Here is a 22960-nt window from a genome sequence, read left to right as displayed (position 1 = left end):
TCATTTTGACAGCTTGTATCTGTGACCTCATTTTTTCATTCATGACCCAAAGAAAAATTAACTAACATTTTTTTAAATAAAGAAATTATTTTATCATAATAAATGTATATTATAGTGGGACAAACAAGCATTTCTGATTGAAACTTCAAACTCTTTACATGTCGAAAAACCTTTGATGACTAACGGCTACAAAGTCCAAACAATGACACAAACAATTGGGAAAATTTATTACTGTTATTTCAACTCTGATTGGTATCTCATAAAAAAAGCAGTTCAACCAAAGATAAGGACTGAGAACATTTATTGGTTAAGATAGCATTTCACAGGTGCAGTTAATAAGTTGAATATTTTCTACCAGTTTTACTTTGTACAATAGCAGATCCCCTGGGTAAACATGTCTAATGTTTGTTCCTGTTCAGAGTGGAAGACACGCAAATCAATTAACTAAAAATGGTCAGTTGTCTGTTATATTGAATAGAATTGAGCTTTGTGTTGTAAAATAAATTAGTAACATTTATCAGAAAACTCTTCACATACAATTTGCATCAAGTTACATTTTTTAACATCAAGATCTCAGTGCAAATGCCTTTGTAAATGAAAAGATCCTTGTCAGTACCGACAAAATTATTGACATAGAGTTGCAAAAAGCTCCCCAAATAAAGTTTCTAGTTTTTGACAGTTGTGGAACTAAAATGATTTGGATTTAAGGTAAGAGAAGACTAAATATTAGTCCAGATCCATGACCAGTCTTCCAAACACTTCACATTTTTATTGTGACAGTTAGCTTGATATACAGTACTAAATATCTATTTCTCAAGCAGCAATGAGTTAAACATGGAAAAAAAAAACATTCACTCAAGAATCAAAAACACATTTTTAAATACTACTGACAAAGAAATGAAAAAAAAAAAGAATAAGAACGCAGGTTTTTAAATAAATGATGTTAATAAAATCTAATAAAGAATTTCTTTAAGGAACCCACAAACAAGCAGTGATATGTCTGTTTGCAATTCCTGCCACTTTGTGTACTCATGTGTACCTCGAAAAGAAGAGACTACAAAATGAATCATGTTACACCAAAAATATTCAAAGTTTATCAGGAGTTACCACTTCTGGTGAATGAGAATGTTGGAATTTAACAAAAAAAGAAAGAAAAATTGTTTTTATTCTTTATAAATCTGCCTATTTTTAGTTGATGAAGTATTGTTTTGAGATGATACACAGCAGTAGCATGTTGAAAGGTGCTTTCATTTCCAGGTTCTTCTTTCCTCAAGAACACCACAGCCTGTCACAAAAACCATCCAACTGCAGTTTTTCTTGTGAGAAGGAGACAAAGACTGGAACAAATGTTCAGCCCTGAATGTGGACAAAATCACAGTTTGCAATACAGGCTAAGCATTAATTACAATAAATGATCTCGGTAAAAGGCAAAGCATAAGAACAAATCTCTGTTGGGAGGTAAAAACCCCTATTTCTACCAGCATTCTAAACCGCCATTCTACCAGTTTATTCTTTATCATGTTCCAATCACTTAATGGCATGCAAATGTAATGCATCAAAGTATAGGAGTGTTCTTACCTGAAACTGAACAGCAATGACCAAACAAATCCAGAAAACCAGTGTCACTTTTCTGCTTCTTTGTCTTCAAACTAATCAGTGACAGTTTAAAAGAAAAAAAACTGCATAATACTATTCTGCGAGTCATCCGATTGTTCCCTTGTGTACACTACCTGACCTTTTAGTGCACATCCTATATTCAATGTGTTAAAGGTACAGTGTTTTAACAATGCTGTGCTATCTGAAAACATCCAAGAAGTACTATGTCAGTATTCCTGCCTCCAAGCACATTGCTTCTATTCCCCATGTTTGTTGTGGCTGCATTTTATTTTTCTTCTCATGTGATTGTTGCAGCCATTTTCCCTCACATGCTCCCTACACGCTCCTTCTTCATTAACTACTTAGAATTATCTGACACGCTAGATATTTGGTTAGTGCCTGGGACCTGTCAGTGAGTCTAATAAAGCACAAGCATGAAATAATCACACATTGCTATTGGTGACAAACCATTTCTGCCCCCACTCTGTGGCCTTTGTCAACAGTGTTTAAAATTTGTTTGGGACTTTAAAATTAGGCTTTGCATTGTTTAATGTGAGCAAGATTTAGACTTCTAAAACTTCCTATGGCTGTTTCATATCATGAAAAGTTACAGAAATACTCTGAGATAAAATAGATGAGGTCTTAAAAATATTTAAATTTCAATTAGATTTGCTATTTCTCTGAAGGAGTGTCTATACTAAGCACTGTGACTGTGTTAGTCCCAGCTATGAAATGAATATGCACTCAATTGTTGCATGATCTTCTGCTTACAGAGAGTGATCTTGTCAGCTGGACAGACATGGAAGTAGGCAAAACCTTGATTTACACATCCAGGTCATCTGGCCTTGCTCTGCTCATCCTGCTGCTGGCACGGCTACAAGGCCTGGCATCAATTAAAGCCAAAGGTTGGAGATCATGTCCTACTGATGAAGGAAGTTTCTTTTGCTCATGTGTATCGTCAGGAAAGTCAAAGGCTTGCACATGAGAGTTTGAAATAGTGCTTCCCGCACCATTTTGGCCAAGACGGTTCTGCTCTGTAGAGTAATTCGCCCAGTTCTGCTCATTGGCCTGTTTATTATAATTTCGGCATGAACTGGTTCCCCGCTCCCCAGTGGCCAGCTTGTAGCCTGGGGGGGACAGAGGTGATAGGGGAGCAGTAGGGGAGGAACAGCCATTATAGTAAGCATACTTTGTTGTGGACAGTTCTTTAGGGGTGGGACTCAAAGTGCCTCCACTGGCATAGAGTGCTGGCTGTTGTTTCCCCTTTACACGATCTTTAATTCTCTTGAAAAAAACATAGAAAAGCTCAATAATATTAAGCAACAGAGAAACTAGAGAAACAACCAGCATGAAGATGATGAAAACGGTCTTCTCTGTTGGACGGGACAGAAAACAGTCCACCCTGTGTGGGCATGGAGACCGCTCACATGTGTAGACTGCAGACAACGTGAAGCCATACATATACCACTGGATCACCAAGAAGCCCACCTCAAACAGAGATTTAAAAAAAATGCTGACTATGTAGGTTCTAAGTAGGGCACCCTTCATCTTCACTTTGCCGTGCTCTTCAATTCCATACTTCATTTTTTTCATCTCAATTTTCTTCAGTGGTAGGTCAACATCACCTCCATCATTTTGTACGGCTTTAAGTTCTTCTTCCTTTCTGTTGAGTTTCTGCTCTTTCCTGTGCAGATAGAAAACATGAGCCAGATACAGGAGAGTCGGTGTTGACACAAAGATGATCTGAAGGACCCAGAAACGAACATGGGAGATTGGGAAAGATTTGTCGTAGCAGACATTTTCACAACCAGGTTGCTGGGTGTTACATTTGAAAGCAGACTGTTCATCTCCCCAGGCTGATTCCACTGCAGTACCCAGCACCAGGATCCTGAAGATGAAGAGAACTGACAGCCAGACCTTTCCTCCAGCGGTGGAGTAGGCCTGAACCTTGTCCAGAAGACGACCCAATGCACTCCAATCACCCATTCTTCGGGAGAGTGAGCTGGAACAAAAGCATTGTGAAGTTGTTACTATGGAGATAATAATATATGTGTCTGTAACAAATGATCGGATTGATCTTGCTGAATCATGATTGATCTGAAAGTGATTTACCATGAACTCTACCCAGAATTCTTCAAATGTCAGTTTTAATAATACCAGTTAAAAAAGTTGGTAAGCACCTTTTGCAATCAAATTTGTAACCGGTCAATTAAAAAATAGTCAATACATCAGCCCTACACTGTGTTGGTGTTAAGTTAAGCGGTAAGGGCTGAGAGTTTCACTTTCTGATGTTGGACATATTGCATCCTTTGTTACAGATAATCAAACACACACTAAAGTAATGCTGGGTTATTGCATTTTAGGCAGTAAAATATTTATTTTAGTTTTTTAAATATTTTTGGCTTATAGCCTTTTTATTTGACAGTGGTCATACAGGAAAGTAGGCTATAAGAGGGGGGATATGCAGCAAAGGCCAACAGGACTTTGTGATAGCCATGTCAAGGACTGACGCCTTCCTATGTAGGTCACGCAACACTGCAGCAAATCATGTGTTTTCAATATTTTGTAAAATAAGCTTAATCATGTTTTTGTTGTTTTTTTATTACTAAAAGAATTGTTAGCAGCAGTCCTAAAGGTATATGAGCAGTACGATTCTGTAGTTAATCAATTTTGACAGCTTACAGGAAAAACCCTAGATTTTTTTTAACCTAATTTGTATTTTATGTTTTTCTTCTTTTCGGTGGAGCAAATCATAAATGTCTGATGCAATGCACAAAATAATTGAATTGCTTAGAGAAGGAGCAAGAAGCACTTCTGTCCTTCTCTGCAACACCACACATGTACTGTTTGGTGCTAAAATCCTTGAAACTTCTAAACTCCTTAAATCTTTAGCTTTTTTCTAAACCCCAAAAATCAAAATGTTTGTAGTATTTGTAAGAATCGTCTCAAACAGAAAACTACGCTAAATAACATTCTTGAGATTTGAAAAACTTAAACTTGCTATAGGGATTTTCTTTTTTCCCATGCTTTTCAAACCCGTCATGTGAGTGGTTTAGACTTGCTTTAGTATGTGTGCCAAAGTTTAACTCCCTGTCCTTAGATGCATTGGGCAATAAGGTCTCCACTTCAGATGCCAAAGCAAAAACTTGGCAAACCCAAGAGCCATTAAGGTTCCACAGTTTTTCCTTATGGGAAGGGAGGTGAAATGGACAAAAATGACAAATCTGGGAATACAGATAAAGAACATCAAAGCGCAAAAGAAAAGCTTATTTATTCTATTTTATTTGACAAGTTCTACAGGATGATTACATCTAAAAAAAGACATGGTGAGATGTGTGCCCGAAGCAAGCAGGGCAGAAATTGCTCACAGTGTGAAAGCAATAAATCAACTTCCTGCTTACACAAAACTTTCTCATATCTGTTTTTCCTTTGCAAAAAATACCAGACTTTATTCGAAATTATTGTGTATATTAAATGAGCAAGTCTTACATACGGCTTTAATCCTAAGTGAGCTTGTCACTAGGAAGTCCTGAAAAGATCTTTAAAAGAAGGTTTTCACAACTGTTGGACTTTAAGAAAAATTACATGTATATTTTCTTTTGCCCCTAACCCCTTGAAAGAGAAAATCTATTTCCCTTGCAATAACACCTAAAAGAAAATCCTTTTTTAAAAATAACTATGAGATAAATGTCAGTTTATTACAGGTTTTTCCATTACACTTTTACCAACTGAAACCATGTTTGTCCACTCCACAGCCTGGAGTCAAAAGAACAAATCCAATTCCTTAATTAGAAAATGACATGTAGTCTAATCCTCATGAAGCAAAATGAGATGCATGTGCTCTCACTTATTACACATTAAGCCACAAGTTTTCCCCAGTGCTCTAAAAACCGGCATTTCAGCTTCAGACAAGTCAAAAAGTAATGAGGAGCTGAGGACAATAACGTCTGTGTGATTAATATCCCGCCACTTTCTACGTGGCTGAGTCTGTCATGCAGAAATAAGCAGAACAATAGGCTGCAGTCCACAGAACTGTACTGGAAAAACTGAATCTCTCTGCTGCTCCTCTGCAGACTGGAGCCCCAAATGGTCAAGTCCTGGGCAAAGCCCTCCATCTCATTTGGTAACTGAAAACCCTCTTTAATAAACGAGGAGAAAGCCCTTTTAAATGTTCAACAGAGTCTTCTTTTGGTGGGGGTTCAGTTCTATTTAAAGACGTCTTCTAGTGTTCAACATAAATACTAAAGAAAAACAAGCCTTTCTATAAAACGATTTTGTTAAAGTTTTAACAGGAGCCTGGAAAAATTGCCCATCTATTTCTTACGCCTGCTCTCATAGTTTTCTGTTGTTTTTTGTTCTGTTTTTTTTTTTTCACACAAACGGCTTTGGTTCCACTTGATCTTACCTGCAGGGTTACAGAAGGCGGCCCAGTGGGACTGTCTGTCTTCGCTTATGGAAAAAAAACTTGCTTCTCACGATCCGAATCCGGAGTAAAAAGTGAGCCGAACTCCTCAAACTTCCCTTATAAGAGTCAGTCAGAAAAGTTCTAGTCACCTGACCTCTACGTCAAAACACGAAGCTCCTGGAAGCTGGAAGTGGAGGGGCCAAAACTCCCCCCCAAAACTTCAGGGCAGCTCCTCTCTGATCCCACCGAACCAGCATCCCGTCCAAAACCCGGTTTAATTTGCTGTGTCACAAATAAGCCGCATGCTGCAAGAACAATTCTCTCTCTCTTAAAATTACATTTTTTATCAGAGTATAAAACATTTGAACAATGAAGAATAAATACGGACAGTAACGAAATGAGTGAGAATCTTCACTCAAAATGAGTGAAAATCTGTCTCTACAGTTTGAAAACATTTCTGTCTTTTTTCTCAGTGTTGCACAATTTAGAGTTCATTAAAGTTATGAGCCTTTTTCGTAGAACAGTTTTGCTCGAACATCCTTCAAAAAAGTACAACTCAAAACTCAAAAGTCGGGGACATGTGCACTTTAGTAGTGTATAGCGCCACCCTGTGGCTGGAAGTGGATAGCCACTTCCAGCCACCCTGTGGCTGGATTTCTATGTCACTATGGAAATCGCATTAAACGGTGTTTTTTTAGCAGATTTTTTTTCAACAGACATAGGCCTACCTGTTAACAGGCTTTTGTATTGACAAAAATACAAAAGATGTATTGCCATCTTTTGTGGATCACATTCAATTCAAAAATACTTTTTAATACTTATAAAAAAAGAGAAAAAATTTTTAACATTTCCCAGTCATAAATTACTTTTTGTTGATCTTTCCGTGGCGTCACATTTATTGAGACTCTGTAACAAGAGGGAATTCCTTATCTTTGTCTTCATATGAAACATTTTGAAACACTCTGAGACATTAAGTAATGTACTGTTACAGATTTGAGAACAAACACAGACACCATATGATTTCCCTTGTACATTTACAGCTAAATTAAACATGGGTGCGATAAAAACAGCGTAGATTGAGTAAAACACTGATAAGACGTTGGCATGTGAGTCATTAGAATTCGACCACTAAACAACATTGATTCAAAAACATCTTTGCAACATTAGTTAACTGGCAAGAATTGGATGATTGTTTGGTTTATTGACCATAAATTGTCGACCTTAACCAAAAATCATCGACCATAATTCAACATTTAATTAATCTGAATTGACTTCCTCTTTCATATAATCTGGACTTTGTTTTCTTTCCACCAGTAACTTCAGTTTTCTTTTTTTTTTTTTTTTTTTTGAGTGGCCTGGGTTTAAGCCACCTATCCATTATAATTTTAAACACAATCCTATGGTAAGCTAACTATGTGGCACTTTGAACTCACATCACGGCAAATAAATGATCGTTTACATGCAGTACCTTGCGGACCACAAGAGGGCGCCCGTGGGCCACTAGAATCTGGAGACCAGATTTTGAGAAAGGCCCAGTCCCAGGGGCGATTCGAGGATTTGACCTTTGGGGGTGTTTAGCCCCCAGCAAGGCTAAGACCCATGAGAAGATATTCGTTTGTGTGTTTTCTAAATCTAACTGCTTATTCACAAACAAAATTAAGAGACATGTCAGTAATTCATGGAATAAAAGAACAATGTTCATTTTACTCAAACATATAATTATAAAGAGTAAAACCAGAGAACTTTAATTTTTTCCAGAGGTGTATAAACTCAGTTTGAAACAGAATCTCAAGATTACATCATATCTGCCAACATCTGCTATCATTTTATTTTCCATTTGCCATGGAAAATAAAATTAAATCTACTCAAAACTATACATTTCCAGTCATTTGAATAACATTTTACTAAAACCAGTTTATTATCAAGGTAGAAGTTCAGGTAGGCTAAATGACTCATGAAAACTAGTCATTAACCGGAACTTTATTTGAAAATCATAATTAGAAATTGCATTAACCTTATTTTTATCTGAATTTTATACTGCTTTTGGCCTTTTTTTCCAGTAAGAGCTAAAATCACAATAATAAACTGAATCAATCATAGCTAAATGTTCTATATCATATCAGCCTCAGAAGATGATTAAGGATGAAGAGATGCTGATTTTAGGTTCTGACGGGTCTGTGGTTCCTCTCCTGATCCATTCTGTGTATTACACAGCAGCAAAACTGTGCCACGACGGACACATTTTTTTGTCTATCGATGTTCACAGTATTCATCCTCACTGAAATTGTTCATCTTATCATGTGTGTCTTTTCACTCACGTCTGTATTTTTGAAAGCGTTTTTTCTTCTAAGGACATGGATTCAGGTAGAGGACGTTTTAAAAAGACGCGGGTTGATAGCAGCTCATCACGGCTGCGTTCTGTCCGTCTCTGAGCAACAGTGACGTTCAGCGTCGGCCCGTAGCATTCAGGGTTCTTTAGCTCCCGCCACCACAGTGTAGATGACCTTAATATTTCCTGCGTTTTATTTTGGATATGTCAAACTTAGTGTTGATGTGTTTATTATAGACATGGCTATCGGACAGTTATGTATCGGTTCGATACGGGACGCACATTTAACGGCCAAATATGGGACGACTCCATTATATTGACCATTTGTCCAAAACTAATTCCAAAATCGAAAAAAAAACAAAAACTCTCAAATCTCAAAAGTGATCAAAGCAAAATAAAATAAACTCAAATAGTCAATACTGTGCATCGTGGGTTCTGGTTTACGCAGTCCAAAACAAAAAGGTCAAAACAGTCAAAATGCAGCTCTTTGTTTTCTTTATTCAGTTTTTAGCTAAAAACAAGTTACAGGATTCGGGAAACCCTGCCCTTACTCCTGAATTTGTTCTCACAGATAAAAACTGACTGACTGACTGATTGATGACAGACGACAGGTAAAAAACCATAAGACCACCCACGTGACTAAAGACTTAGTATCTACACCCTACATATTTATACTGTGCAACACACCCACTTCCCAAATTGAAATCAATTAACTAATTAACTAACCAAAAAACTTATTTAGAAACAACAAAATAAACATTTTAATTCTAAATCAACTAGAAAACAAACAAATAAAAATAAACTAAATAATCTGCACTCTAAACTTTAACTGAAAATAATGGAGAAATAGCTCCTATTTTACGGGATGAGTAAAAGCTCAGTACGCATCCTACGCCCCTCTGTGAAGTGGATGAAGTCAAGTCAGTGGGTTTGAGTGCGAAGGTTTACAAACGTGCAAAAATGTAAGAATTGGGACAGGACGCCCTTGTGTTGTAACTGGTCACTCTTTAGGCATTTGTGCTGCTAAAAAGTACAACTACAACAAAACAAATGATACAGTAAAGGTAATTCAACATGTAATCACATGTTCAGTAGAGTGAAACGAAAACATCCCTCCCCACCCCACTATTGACGAGGCACTTTTTGAAAGAAACTAGATAGTCACTAAACTCAGATGTTTTGTGACTGAGATTTTGAGACAATACACCTTTTTCAATTGTGACTTCAAAAATGTTTTTAGAAAGATTTTCAAAAGTGGATACTGTACAAGAAATCTATTCCATCTTTAAGTTTTAATAATTCTGCTCTTGAATTCTGCTTCAAGAGTAGAATAAAATCTGCTCTTGTAACAAGGGATTAAGAGTTAAATTATGTTATATATAATACTCTTGTTAAGTTTTATTCACAAATACTGCTTTCTAAAACTCCCCCACCCCCATTTTTAAAGTAAAATAATTTTATTTAAGAGTTAAACGTTGCAACATCGCAAAAGCCCAATTTTTATACTAATATGTTAATATTTTAATTTAACATTTTTAATTTGTCTTGCATTTGTTACATTTTGTTTTACTTTTCTCACAGTTAGTTTGTGATGTTTTTTTTATTTCTTCTTTTTTTTAATCATATCAACTTTTTTATTACTAATGTGTTCCTTGTCATGCTATTTTTTTTTTCTATAAAGACTGGAAAAAAGAACAAAACATTTCCATAAATCCGCCTTTTAACGAAAAACGTGACATGCAGCAATGAGTAATGGGTAATTCATTCACCGGGCTTTGCATAATGGCACCCAAAATGGGAGGGGCGAAAGGCGGATGGGGAGAACATGGGACACACTTCGCACTCAAACCCTTCAACATGAACCAAGTACGCTTCGCTGAAGTACACAAGGGCGGAACGAGGGTGGAAATGCGAGGGCCAAAGACTGAACTGTGCCTGTTTTTCGTCACTGAAAGGAAAAAAAAAGAGACTCAACTCCACTGAACTATTAACTTTATTTAATAAAGTTAATATTAAATAAAGTGAATAGTTTATGCGTGTCATTTTTCCTTAATCCTTTATTCATCTTATCAATTTCTTGTTCTGTTTTCAACAACAAATAAAGTTCTGAAAAAAAGGATCTCTTTGTTGTCTACGTGTTGCAGCTCAATAAAGATTTATTTTAAAAAAATAAGTCCGGAGTAGTCAATTTGTTATCGTCAGTTTAATGTGGACTTCCTGGTTACGCGGTATATTTCTCAATCCGGTTTCTTATAAATATATAGCAGTACGAGGTGTACTCCAGACGTTTGAAGGATTTTTAATATTTTTTTTTATCTTCAGCCCTATCAGGGTTTCCTGAGACTGCTGACCAAAGTTAGCTGCTGAGCTAACTTATCCGACAGACTGACCATGTCCGCCTCAACTGGCAGCTCTCCGCCGGGCCACAGCTCAGGCCTGGGCCCGAGTATGTCTATGTTCCGATGGCTGGAGGTGCTGGAGAAGGAATTTGACAAGGCTTTTGTGGACGTAGATCTATTGCTCGGAGAAATAGACCCCGATCAAGTGGATATAACTTATGAAGGAAGACAGAAAATGACGAGTCTGAGCTCTTGTTTTGCTCAGCTCTGCCACAAAACTCAGACGGTTTTCCAGCTCAACCACAAATTAGAGGTTAGTTGACAGATCTTGGCATGTTTTTAAATCGGTGAATATTAAATTGTGTTTACAGCTGAGCGAGAGCAGTTCTCACGGAGACAGAGCACGTCTGACTGGCTTGTTCCTGATTTCTTGGAATTAATGGTTGGTGGTTGGCACAGTGAAGAACCTAAAGCTTCCGACACCAGGCCTCTTCAGTGGACTCATGTCTCCAACCGAGGCGTAGTCATCAGGACGTAAGATAGATGGTGTTTCACAGACAACAGAATAGATCTTCTTGGACTAAGTTCCGCCTTTTTCCAGAGCCAGGAGCAAATTACTCTAAACCCTGTTTAAAATTTGGACTAATATAACAATTTTGTTAACGTATAAGAGAATAATCAGAATATAGACTGAGATAAACCAATAAAGACTTAATTTTCCATCTAACCGGTCTTAGATAATCTTATAGTGGCTGTTCCCTCTATGCTTTGTTTAAGGTTTAAGGAGTAAAGTTCTCCCACTTGTTCTTCAGTAATTGTTATTGCCTTTTGTTGAATGCTAGTCCATTAGCTGATAGATTATATTTTAGAATTTGAACCTCAGCATCCTTTTTAAATTGGAAGTGCAAAAAGATGGACAGATTAGACCATATATTTGATTAAGTTTTAATCAAACTTTTTGAGACCAAGATATACTTTTTCTCTCACCAGCCGGCTGAGATCACCTCATGACACGAAGACATAAAAATTGTAAATTAAACCCTATTGACTCATTTTCTATACAAAAATACATGAGTTATATCAGAAAAGATAAACACATATGAAAAACCTAAGGCAGTTTCTTCCTCAGTGAGATTCTGACACTGGGAGCAGGTTACTGGTTTCTCAGTCAGAAGCTGGTTGCAAACCTGAGGTCAGCAGGTGTCAGTCAGTTATGTTAGACCTGAAATTTGGTTTGATGACGTCAATATGAGAGACTGATTGGAGGAACCAAAGAGCTCTGCAGAGGTAAAGGCAAATCTTTTGAATCTGGGATATAATTAATTTAATTTCACATAATTATCGTAGTAGAAGTCAATTGTTTGTTAAAACTTAATCAAATATATTTGTCCTATTTGATGTGACGTTTACTGCAAACGAACGAGGTAATTAGTCCAAGTTTGTCGTTTAACGTTCAGAAACTCCAGCGGCTGTGACGAACCACAGGTAAGGTAAACAAAGGTGAAACAACCCGAACAGCTGATCAACTCAAAACCACTCGCACCTTTTTACTCTTTGTCTCACTTTATCGTTTAAGCATACTCGTTGCCGTGGCAACCATCTGCTCCACATAAGCCGAGCTAAGATTACATTAAAAACATTCAGTCCGTTACAATATCAGGTTTCCAGGCTTGATATTTAGTTATCGATTATTAATAAGCCTTTCATGAACACAGCAGTGGTTGATTAGCTCCTTTAAACTGCTCTGCTCGTTCATCGGTCTTTGAGTCGCCTTTTTATTTGTTAATGGATCTGGAACGCACCTTAACAATAATTACTGAGAATATTAATTCTCAGTAATGATTTTTTAAATTATTATTATTACGCTTTAATTAAGCTACAAACGTTTTGGATCTTGGTGAATATTTTGATAAGCTTGTCAGAAGAGGAAGTGATGGTCTCAGCGTCCTGGAGGCCTTCAGTTTGTCACCTGATGCCGATATCGACTCAAAACCTTCGCGGTCGACATATTGAGCTCCCCTGGATTAGATATTTCTATTCTTAAACACACATTAGAACATATTTTGATTTTTTTTTTTCAAAATCATACAGTTTACCAGGCTGGAATTTATTTGTACATTTATCAGCATCTACCTCAATGTGCTGCTAATGGTGGAAAAACAACAAATTCTTGACAGGCTCCGATGTGGGAACCAGGTGTAGAATAGCAGAGAGCGAGGTGAGCAGCGTATGCATAAGAGTGACTGTCAGCGCTGCCTCTGAGTGTTTCTGACCAGGAGTGTTATATTTCAGCAGATGGCTGTAGGGACTTAGCCAGGCTACAGAGGAGCATGTCAAAATACTGTTTTTTAATATAAAAGTTGCCTGTAACAAAATCTTTTTCTGACTTATTTTTTTGCCCTAATCCAGTTTTTTTTATCTGACATATCTTCATTTTGTACCTTTCCTCCACTCTTCTCTCTTCTACATCTATACTCCTTCATTCATACATTGTCTGATATAGGCCCAGCTAGTTGACCTGCGCTCTGAGTTGACTGAAGCTAAGTCTGAGCGGGCAGTTGTGGAAAAGGAGGTCCACGATCTGCTACTGCAGCTCCATTCTCTGCAGCTCCAGCTCAGTGCCAAGCAGGGCCAAGTGGAGGACTCTGACATCATCAAAGACAGACTGGTAGGTAGGACAAAATGACTGGATCTGGTACATCTGTCAGGGATGTAAGAGGAGTCTGTCAGGAAAAGACTGATTATCATGTGTCATTGGTAAAAGACTGTTGCTTTCATTAAAACAATAAGAATTCCTTACATGTATTGGTTCTTTATTCTAATGTGGTTCAGCAGAGAGAGAGAGCTTTTGTACTGCTGGCTGTCCTGTAAGCTTCCATGCACACTTGGCTTTCCACTCCTGGTATGATGGACATGCTGGCGCACAGCCAGTGCAGTGTCTCCCCTTTTCTATCTAAGCTGCTCTTTCCACTGTTGCCAACTCCTGAGAAAGAAAAGTAGTGGCTGTCCTTAACTCGCTAGATGATGTCATCACCTAATTTGCATATTTGTTCATGTGATTCAGACTGAAATGGGAAAGAGGAATATTGAAAAGTGCAAAACCACTAAATATGTTTAGAATTATGAATGAACTTTCTGAAGTCATTTTGTGTCTTTGACTCTCTAATATAGCAACAGCGTTGCTGAGTTGGCAACTGTGGTTGTTTCTCAACCTTTACTGCTGTTGCTAACACACTTGTGTGTTACCGCTCATGTTGCAGACTATTCTCTAACCTCCACCTTCTTTCTTTTCTTCTTCTTTCTTGCTCTAAAGCTTGCAACATCCTTCGAAGAGATGGTGAGTTTTATTTGGCACATGCTTTTGCAAAGGAAAATCTTTGAGATATTTGAAGTGATTGTTAGACTAGCGACTGATCGCTGTTTACAATGTTTCATCCTGACATGGGTCTGCCTGGCTGTTGTTTTGGTTTTCTTAGTTAATGGATCTGGGTCTATCAGGTATGGACAGACCTGATAGACCCAGTGTGTAATTTTATTTTATAGAAATTGTGGACTGGTCTGAGGTGGAAATTATGCTTCATCCTATAACAAGCTGTCAGATATCACTTGACAATTAGACATAAATAGAAATTCTATCTTTCTTTTAGAAGGTCTCTTGCATCTTTTGTGCATCATCTTCATTGATTTCTGTTTTAACCACTACTATAAAACAACTATCGAAGTTTGAGAATTCTTCACTTTCGTGCCACATATGATCTGTTGTTAAAGCAAAAAGATGGAGAAAAGGAAGATTAATGGTGCTTTTTTCAGATAAAACTCTGGCCTATAAGTTATTCAAATATAAATGAGCACCTAATGCATTTAAAAAACTGAAAACACAATGTTAGAATCTATCTTTGGAAAAAACAAGGGGATTCCTGAACACCAGGGGCTAAACTTTGTTGACAAATTTACAGTGGGACTATAAACTATAAATTTATAGTATATAACAAAGTTATTTTCCATAATTTCAGTTTTTTATCTTTAACTTTGTTTACCCTGTTTTGGTGTGAGTACGGCAATGAAAAAGTACTAGCTTCAATCTTAGCAAGTCCAGTTTTTATGTGATTTTATTTTCATGTGGAGGAGAATATCAGCCAAAGTTCCTGAAAGAAATATAAAAATATATTTTTATGCCAGTGGGCAGAAAGAAAATTTCTCCAACTCAAATCACATAATCAATCTAGGGATAAGCACATGACAGATGTTTTGAGTAAAAAAAAAAAAAAAAGAAAGGTTCAATGTATACAAGATGAGCACAGAAAGATTTAAGAGAAACAGTCCAGTCTTATTTGTTCTTTGTTCAAACTCTTTGCTTGTGCCATCAAACCCGTTGCAAAAGAAGCAACATGGAGCACTTTTAAAAACTCCACATCCAAAATTCAATAAAAATTATTCACCTGGTAAGAAACGCAGAAAGAGAAACTCCACACAGCAGCAAAGTTTTATCAACAGAATGATACTGTGAAATGACCTGAATTTGTTCAAGGTTTTATTGGGTCTTGATCTTGTGACATCTATTGGAGGACTTAGGCCTGTGCCACTGCAGCACCTCAAAAATAACATGCATTTTGATGTGCAAAAAAAAAGCTTTCTAAAATTTAGAAATAATAAGAAAATATTTAATTTTGGTTTTAACAGAAATATTGTTCAGAGACTTTGACAACAAGGATGCAGTTCTTAAAGGGATTACAGTTGTGTGAAGATATTGGATTTTAGAAACCTGCTGTACTCTGATCTATGTGGAGACCCAGGTTTCAGCAAGACACTGCATGACAGCAGAAATAACATTCATGTTGCTCAGCAGAACTTTTTTTCACAAAAGTATAGTTAGGGTTTGGTGCCTCAAGTATGCAAGTCAAAGTTCATCAATTTGCATTGCATCATTCATCAAGAGTCCCTTTTATCAAAGCACAGACAGCTAATTCCAGAGGTAGTACAAAGTGTTGTGCAAGTGGTAAATTGTGTATTTCGAGAGCATTTTACCACAGAGTCAGGTTAGAGCTCTGGCCACGCCCACTTTTCATTCTATTGAAATCAGAAAATTTCACAGGGGGAACAATTTTGAGTAAAGCTTGTTTAAATATGTTAAGTTCTCTAAAAATGTCCAAGAATATCTTCTCTGAGCCAAAACACTGAAGATGGGTTATCAATCAATCAATCAATCAAATTTTATTTGTATAGCACATTTCAGCAAGGCATTTCAAAGTGCTTTACATCATAAACACAAGAACTGACTGATCTTCCAGAATTATTTTTTTTCTGAAATTTTAGTTGATACTCAACTAAAAGAGATACTCAGTCTCTTCCCCATTAAACTAAAACTACAATTAAAATGAGAAACTGACAGATTTACTGTCCCTGTTGTCTTCATGCCACTTACAAGTTCTGTGTTTATTCTAGGAACAGGAACTAGAAGCTAGCAAGAAGGAGAAATTAACTGAGGCCAGACTGGAAGCAGAAGTCCGACTTTTTAAGAAAGAAAACGAGGCCCTTCGCAGACACATTGCAGTTCTGCAGGCTGAGGTGTACGGAGCCAGACTAGCAGCTAAATACTTGGACAAGGAACTGGCTGGCAGGTAAGAAGAATTTAATTCTATTAGGACAGATGGTAATGGATATTTCCAGAGACGATGTTTGTTGGACAGACACACAGTTTTCTGACTGAAGAATGGGACATCATTTGTTGCTGCTCTTCTTCCTTACAAATACAAATGTTCTTTATATTTTTAGTAGTTTTTTCATAAATGTTTTGCTGCTGAAGCATGGCACACACAGGTAAATACAGAAAAAAGGGTCCTTGCAATTTTGAATTAGTCTTCAATTTTAAGTAATGTGACTTCCATGTTGTCTTTGAAGCCCTTAGACTTTAATGTCGATACGGTCAGGAAATATGTCGGCGTGTCTTTTAAAGTTTGGAGTCTCTGTACCAAATAATGAGGCTGCAGTCATTAGGACTGTTGCCTAATGAACTGCAGAACACATCTGGTTTTGGCTTCATTTAATCCCACCTAAATCAACAATCATCCTCTGTTTTACATTGACTGTTTTGCGTGTTTTGTCCTGCAGCGTACATCACACATCCTGAGAGGTGTTACATTTGCTCTCTGATACCTGGTTTCAAAAAGCGCCAGTGTGAGACACTCCACTGGTGTCACATAAACTGGATTGCAACATTTCAAGTTAACTGAAGAGCAGCTTCTTAATGCTCAGGTTTTAGATGGCCTCCAGCATTAAGAACCTCAACTGCAGTGATGAGCACATTATAAGATTTTCCATCATTACGTTCCCTTCTTTTGATGATCAAAACCACTGTTTACGTTAAACACTCAAAAAATAAAAATTTTGATGATGCATAAAAAAAGCCAACCAACAATCAGATGTACCACACAAAGGAGAGTCAGAAACAGCAAGCCATATTTTCAGGTTGAGAATCAGTTATCAACATATGTGAGCATGGAATAAAGAAAATACAAACAGACAGGTAATAGTTTGTTTTTTTGGGTAGGGCTCAGAAAAGAGGCTGACAAGTTTTTTTCCATTCTCAGAAATGTGAGCGTCTCTGTTTTGTGTGTTTTAAGTGGAGCATGTCGCTGGCAGGAGTAATGGCCAGCGACAGCGACCTCTACTGTCATGGAGGGAGGGTGATGCTGATGAAGCATGTGCAGGCCTTCTACAAGCACTTCTGCACAAAACTCATTTTATCTGAATTTATCCTGGGAAAAAGTTCAGCCATTTGCAAAGAGCAGTAAGAAGCTAGAATGTCCTCGAAAGAGCAAAACCAAAATCTACCTGTTTATTTAATTTGACGTTATTTTATTTATTGCACTACCAGTGTAATACTGGGCGGAAACATCCTCTAACTAATTTGTGAGTGGTGAGGTGGTGCCCTCTGAAGCGCCCTCTTCCTTAAATTCTTTAAATATGCCATTATCATTTTAGAAATTGACAAGTAAAAATAGATGGACAGGATTAATTTGACTGCATGAGTCAAAATGGCAGAAGACAAAAAAACGTCAAGTGCAATCACTGATTTCCATATGATAAAATGATAAACGGTGAACAGAGTGGGTTGACTGGTGTCCTGGACTGGGAGTCAGAGCTACAGAACGGGAATGCCAAAGATGGAGCACTCTGTTAATCCTACACCACAGGTCTGAAGGCATGTTGTTATGTGTTTGAGGGCCCAGCAGAAATCATTTGTGTAATCCTGCTGTAGCTGTAGGAAAGCGAGTCCTCTACAGTAATCTCAGCCGAAAGAGACACATCAGATGTCTTAACATTTCTGGCTCACACTTTTGAGCGTTTTTTTTTTTTTTTCTGCTCTTCAGAGCAGCAAAAAAAACCTGAACCGTAAAAAAAACCTGAGCATATTATTTGTCTTAATATGCTCACTATGGGTGTTTGTGGCAGCGAGGACAAATTGAGTTCGAGGTTGTATACGTGGCTCCAGAAGTGGACAGTGATGATGAGAATGTGGAGTATGAAGATGACAGTGGCCACCGATACCGACTCTACTTGGATGAACTGGAGGACAACAGCGCAGCTAAAGTCAATAATTCATCAGAATAACATTTTGACCTGCATATTGATCATGGAACACAAAGACCAATTCTTTTTTTTTGTTGTTGTAATGTTACTGTTCCTCAGATGTGTCCATCAGGATAATCTCACCCTTTGACCCTTTTTTAAGGGTGAGAGTCAGTTTGTAACAGTGTTGTATAAAGTTATTTTATTTCTCTTTTATGTTCATCAAACAGAAATAGTTTTGTTGTAGTTGGATTTTATTTTAAAAATGTACTTTTTACACAAGAGTTTAATTAATCTTACTATGCCTTTTTGCTGACCATACAGTATAATAATACATTTAATTTCATTCATCCTGGGTTTTATTCTTCTTTAGTAAAAACTCTGTCTTCTGTTTTTCCTGATTGGTTCTTACAGCTCTAGGTCTGGTAACATTTTGCATGGTTCAGGTTAATCTGCTGGATACTTTCATTGACTTTTACAAAAGAAAAAACAACAAAAGCATAAGAACCTAAAAAGGCTCAACAACATAATGAAGAAGGCTGATTCTGTTCTATTCTTGTTCTGCTCTGGTCCTATTCGGGGGATGTCTGTGGAACATGATGATGTACCGAAGGATTCTTCATAAAAACATCATTTTGTCCAACCAGACCATCCTCTTTATGAGACTGTTTTGGGAAAACAGCATCTTCAGTCAGAGGCTTCTTCAGACGTACTGTAATACAGACTGCAACTTCTTGCCTACAGCCATCACCATCAACAACAACTTAATCTTATTAATTTTAGTATTTTTTCATTTAATTTGAGTATGAATGTGGTTTGTTAGTAGTCAGGTCATCAGGGTGAGACTCAGCAGGTTTTGGAACGATGTGATGGTCAGTGAAACAACAATCAGTTGGTAACAGTGAAGTGTTGAAGCCTATTAAATGTTACATCCAAGCAGTCCGTTTGCATCATTGTGCGAACTGAAATTTGTACAATGACTGAGATTTGATGCGTCTCTTTTCATATAACACCAAATTAATCTGAAGTTGTCCAGTTAAAAATTACAGCTGAGAAGCATATCCTAACAGATGACAGTAGATGATGATGATCACTCTTGCAGGGTGCAGCAGATCCAGTTACTTGGTCGTGACATGAAAGGACCGGCCCATGACAAGCTGTGGAACCAGCTGGAGGCAGAGATTCACCTCCACCGCCATAAAACAGTCATCCGTGCGTGCCGAGGCCGCAGCGACCCAAAGAAGTCTCTTCCCTCTCCTGTGGGACACGTATGTTTAAACTCACACAGGCTGAAATGCTTGCACTTGTCCTTTCTATAAAAAATTTGAATGTTAATATTTTTTTGTACAACAGGAACCTGACATGCTGAAGAAAACCCAGGGAGTGGGTCCCATTAGAAAGGTGGTGCTTCTGAAGGAGGATCACGAAGGCCTAGGAATCTCCATCACAGTAAATAGAACGTTTTCTTCCTTAAGCAGGAACAAACTCCTATTTTGCCCAATTTTACAAACTTTATCACTTGGGTAAAATAAAAAACCTTCAACACAGTCCACACCTCCAGCAAGGAATCGTTTCTCAACATCTGAAGAACAAGGAGCTGGTTTTCACCAGGCCGGGATTCCAACCAATGACTGTGGCTAGTTAAAAAAAAACTTTATTTATGATACTATACACATATTAACATGACCTAAGACAAAGGGATACTTTTACCCCAATCTCCTCTGACAGCCCTCAGAAAAAAGTCAGCATAACAATGCATACAAAACTGAAAAAAAAAAAAAAATTATTACACTAACTGTTTGGAACAAGAGATATGTCTGAATAGAGTTGCTTAACGTTTCTTGTAAACAGAAGAATCTGAAGTGACTCAATTTATGCCAAAATAAATACCTTATTGTTTGGTGAGGACATGATGTCATGTGTCTGTTCTTCAGGGTGGGAAGGAGCATGGCGTTCCCATTCTGATTTCAGAGATCCATCCTAACCAGCCTGCAGACAGATGTGGAGGTCTGCATGTTGGAGACGCCATCCTGGCTGTCAACAGCATCAACCTGCGAGACGCAAAACACAAGGAAGCCGTCACCATTCTGTCCCAGCAGGTAGCACCTCTGTTAGTCTGGATTTCTCTGACTGTATTGATGCTGCTTTAAAGAAGACCAGAAGGCACAAAGGGTTAAATAGTTACTTCTTTATGAACAGCTTATTTGTCTTAATATGCTCACTATGGGTGTTTGTGGCAGCGAGGACAAATTGAGTTCGAGGTTGTATACGTGGCTCCAGAAGTGGACAGTGATGATGAGAATGTGGAGTATGAAGATGACAGTGGCCACCGATACCGACTCTACTTGGATGAACTGGAGGACAACAGCACAACAGCGCCGCCAGGCAACAGCTCAGCATCACTTCAGGGTGAAAGAAATCTCTTTTTCAAATACACTGTAAAGAAAAAGTGAGTTCAGGACAGTGTTTGGCTAAATTAGAAAAGAAGTCGTCACCCCAACCCCCAAGTCTGATTTGTGTGAAATGGAAACACTAAAAACCTCCTGAGACATTGTATAATTCACATGAAATCTGTTCATGGAGCAGTGACAAGTCCTGCCGAGGTTCCAATGTTTTCCTGATAGAAGTGAAAATAAATTAATCAAATGCTAAAGTCCAATGTGTCTGATTGTGAAAATGGAGCCAAGACATTCAAATAGCTGTTAAAGTATTCAAATTTAAATAGTTAATGCAACTTTAATTTTCTTACATGTACTAGTAATCTTTGAACCAATTTAGTGTAAAAATGTCTTTACTTTTGAAAGCACACATGTAGAAAGTCAATGGATACTTTATTCATCCTTATATAAATGGGATGAATAAAGTAGAAACTTTAACAGAATACATGCTCTCCATCATGACTGATCTGTTAGAAAAAAAATTGAGGAACACAATTATCTCAACCAGCTGAATTATTAAAGTGCATTACATGAAACCTCGGTTCCCTTAAGGAAGAAAAGGTCAACACATTATATGAATCAGTATTTACGTTGATACAGCTAACAAAAAATAAGAAATTAACATTAATCTTTAGTCAGACAACAATGTAATAGATGAAGAGGAGACGTTTCTTGTTGAACCAGGTGTGAGCTCTCACCAGCTGCTTCCACGTCTTCCACAAAACAAAGATAGCTTTGGGTCAGAGCTTATATAGGCTCAGATTCCTTTTCCTGAAATTTCAGCTCAATGTTTTTTTTTCTGCTGGTTTCATTCACATGTTGAGAGACATAGCTTTAACTGCCAGTTCCTTGACATGTCTTCAGGTTTTCTGTGAAGAGAGGTCGTCTGTAGAATAAACAGCAGCATGTTTGTCCCAAAGTATTGAATTATTTTTGAATTATGAGGAGGTAACATTTTTAATTCAGTCAGATTAAGTATTTTTAGTTCTTCATGAATCTTTTTTCTCAATTCTGCAGCTCTGGAGAAGATGACACTGAACAATGGACCGGAGAACGGGAACCCTGGGATCCCCTCTCAGAAAAATCCACAGGAAACTCCATCAAAGCCATCCGACACTGATTACTCTTCATAAAATACCAAATTGACCTCTGGGATTTTTGGACAAGAACTGTAACAAGAACAGTGATAATCTGAGAAACTTGGGGAAACCGACTTTTACTGTCCATTTTTCCATTTTTCTCTTTTGCTCCAGATGAAGTGCAGTTCGTGGCTTGTGGCACTTGATCTCAGTGAATTTTATGTGAAAGTTTGATGCCATGTAAAAAGGACTGGGGAAATTTGAGAATGTGTTGAGCAATGGGAGCTGACAGGAATATGCTGAGAATATGCACGTTGACATTGAAGTGGAATAATTTCATCTCTTTATTGATAAAATGCTTTAGAACTTCTGCCTGGTGAGACGGTGTGTGTTGGTTCATTATCTGGTCTTTTAAATATGGAAGTCTTTTCAGGAAAAGATTCTGAAAGAAAAATAAGTGAGTTAGAAACGTAGGACACCTTTCACAATGAACTCATTTAGGCGTCATATTTTAGACAGGGTCTGTGTTTTTTTTCTTTTTTAACAGTGACTATAGCTATGTTTCAATGTGTAAACTCCTATTTGTGTAATCAGAAGATTAAGATGCAATGTGCTATTTGGTGACCCACGTTGTCCTTCCTTAGCTCTTAGGCTAACAACTGACCCTTTTCAGGTTGCTGATGTTACTTTTGATTTGATTTTTTTTGTTCTTGAGGTTTGTTTTTAACCAGATAATTTCAAAAACAGCATGATACCTTTTTCAAGCACTGCTATCCCTGAAAGTCCATAAAAATGAATGGATCCTTGTCCTGACATACTTAGTTGGTAGTTGAACAGGCGTAGGTCAGGGTTGTCATTGCCAACAGTATCACATGTTCTAAATATGTTTAGAGGAGACTACTGTACCCATCTCTGTTATGAATAGACAATCCTGTTTATTTACTGATATTTGGTGTATGTGCTCTTTAAAGCTGTTGCATTTCCTCGTTCTTTTTAAAACCATTGGTTATGTGGGAACACCTCCCAGTATGACCGGGAGGTTTGACTGCACCAGTTTTTCCAGGCTTCCACCTCTGCATTCAATGTATTCAACTGAATCGTTTATTATCCACCTGCTTGTTTTTGAACTTGAATAAACCATTTATTTGTCATAACTCTTTCCTGAACCTCATTATGGTTTTGTCAGTTTAACCTCTTTGGACTTA

At 37.5% G+C, this 22960-nt stretch overlaps 2 protein-coding genes across 3 annotated transcripts; one reads left to right on the top strand and one right to left on the bottom strand.

Moving 5' to 3' along the window:
• Positions 1 to 284: 284 nt before the first annotated feature.
• Positions 285 to 6104, bottom strand: gja1b (gap junction protein alpha 1b). Its single transcript, XM_055044466.1, has 2 exons — positions 6002 to 6104; positions 285 to 3598 (listed from the first exon to the last, which is right to left on the bottom strand). Exon 2 carries the CDS (start codon positions 3580 to 3582, stop codon positions 2419 to 2421), a length of 1164 nt encoding a protein of 387 aa, XP_054900441.1. The 5' UTR covers positions 3583 to 3598; positions 6002 to 6104; the 3' UTR covers positions 285 to 2418.
• Positions 6105 to 10511: 4407 nt separating this feature from the next.
• Positions 10512 to 22909, top strand: gopc (golgi-associated PDZ and coiled-coil motif containing). 2 transcript variants are annotated; one of them, XM_055044516.1, is made up of 10 exons: positions 10514 to 10558; positions 10653 to 10982; positions 13173 to 13337; positions 13983 to 14006; positions 16112 to 16287; positions 19341 to 19506; positions 19592 to 19687; positions 20173 to 20337; positions 20479 to 20647; positions 21694 to 22909. In XM_055044516.1, the coding sequence occupies exons 2-10, from the start codon at positions 10722 to 10724 to the stop codon at positions 21807 to 21809; spliced, it is 1338 nt and encodes a 445-aa protein (XP_054900491.1). In that variant the 5' UTR covers positions 10514 to 10558; positions 10653 to 10721; the 3' UTR covers positions 21810 to 22909. The 2 variants fall into 2 exon arrangements, with proteins under 2 accessions (XP_054900492.1, XP_054900491.1); XM_055044517.1 differs by lacking the exon at positions 13983 to 14006 and having other exon boundaries at positions 10512 to 10982.
• The last annotated feature ends 51 nt before the right edge of the window (positions 22910 to 22960 follow it).

This window comes from Poeciliopsis prolifica, unplaced genomic scaffold, assembly GCF_027474105.1.
Source record: "Poeciliopsis prolifica strain line A6 unplaced genomic scaffold, Auburn_PproV2 SCAFFOLD020, whole genome shotgun sequence".
NCBI lineage: Eukaryota > Metazoa > Chordata > Actinopteri > Cyprinodontiformes > Poeciliidae > Poeciliopsis > Poeciliopsis prolifica.
Note: the sequence above shows the minus strand (reverse complement) of the source record. Positions and strands in the feature narration are given on the sequence as shown.

Coding starts and splice junctions, on each gene's coding strand:
- gja1b (XM_055044466.1), bottom strand. CDS start 3,582: ATGGGTGATTGGAGTGCATTGGGTCGTCTTCTGGACAAGGTTCAGGCC.
- gopc (XM_055044516.1), top strand. CDS start 10,722: ATGTCCGCCTCAACTGGCAGCTCTCCGCCGGGCCACAGCTCAGGCCTG. Junction 16,288..19,340: donor GACAAGGAACTGGCTGGCAG/GTAAGAAGAATT, acceptor TCACTCTTGCAG/GGTGCAGCAGATCCAGTTAC. Junction 20,338..20,478: donor TCACCATTCTGTCCCAGCAG/GTAGCACCTCTG, acceptor TGTTTGTGGCAG/CGAGGACAAATTGAGTTCGA.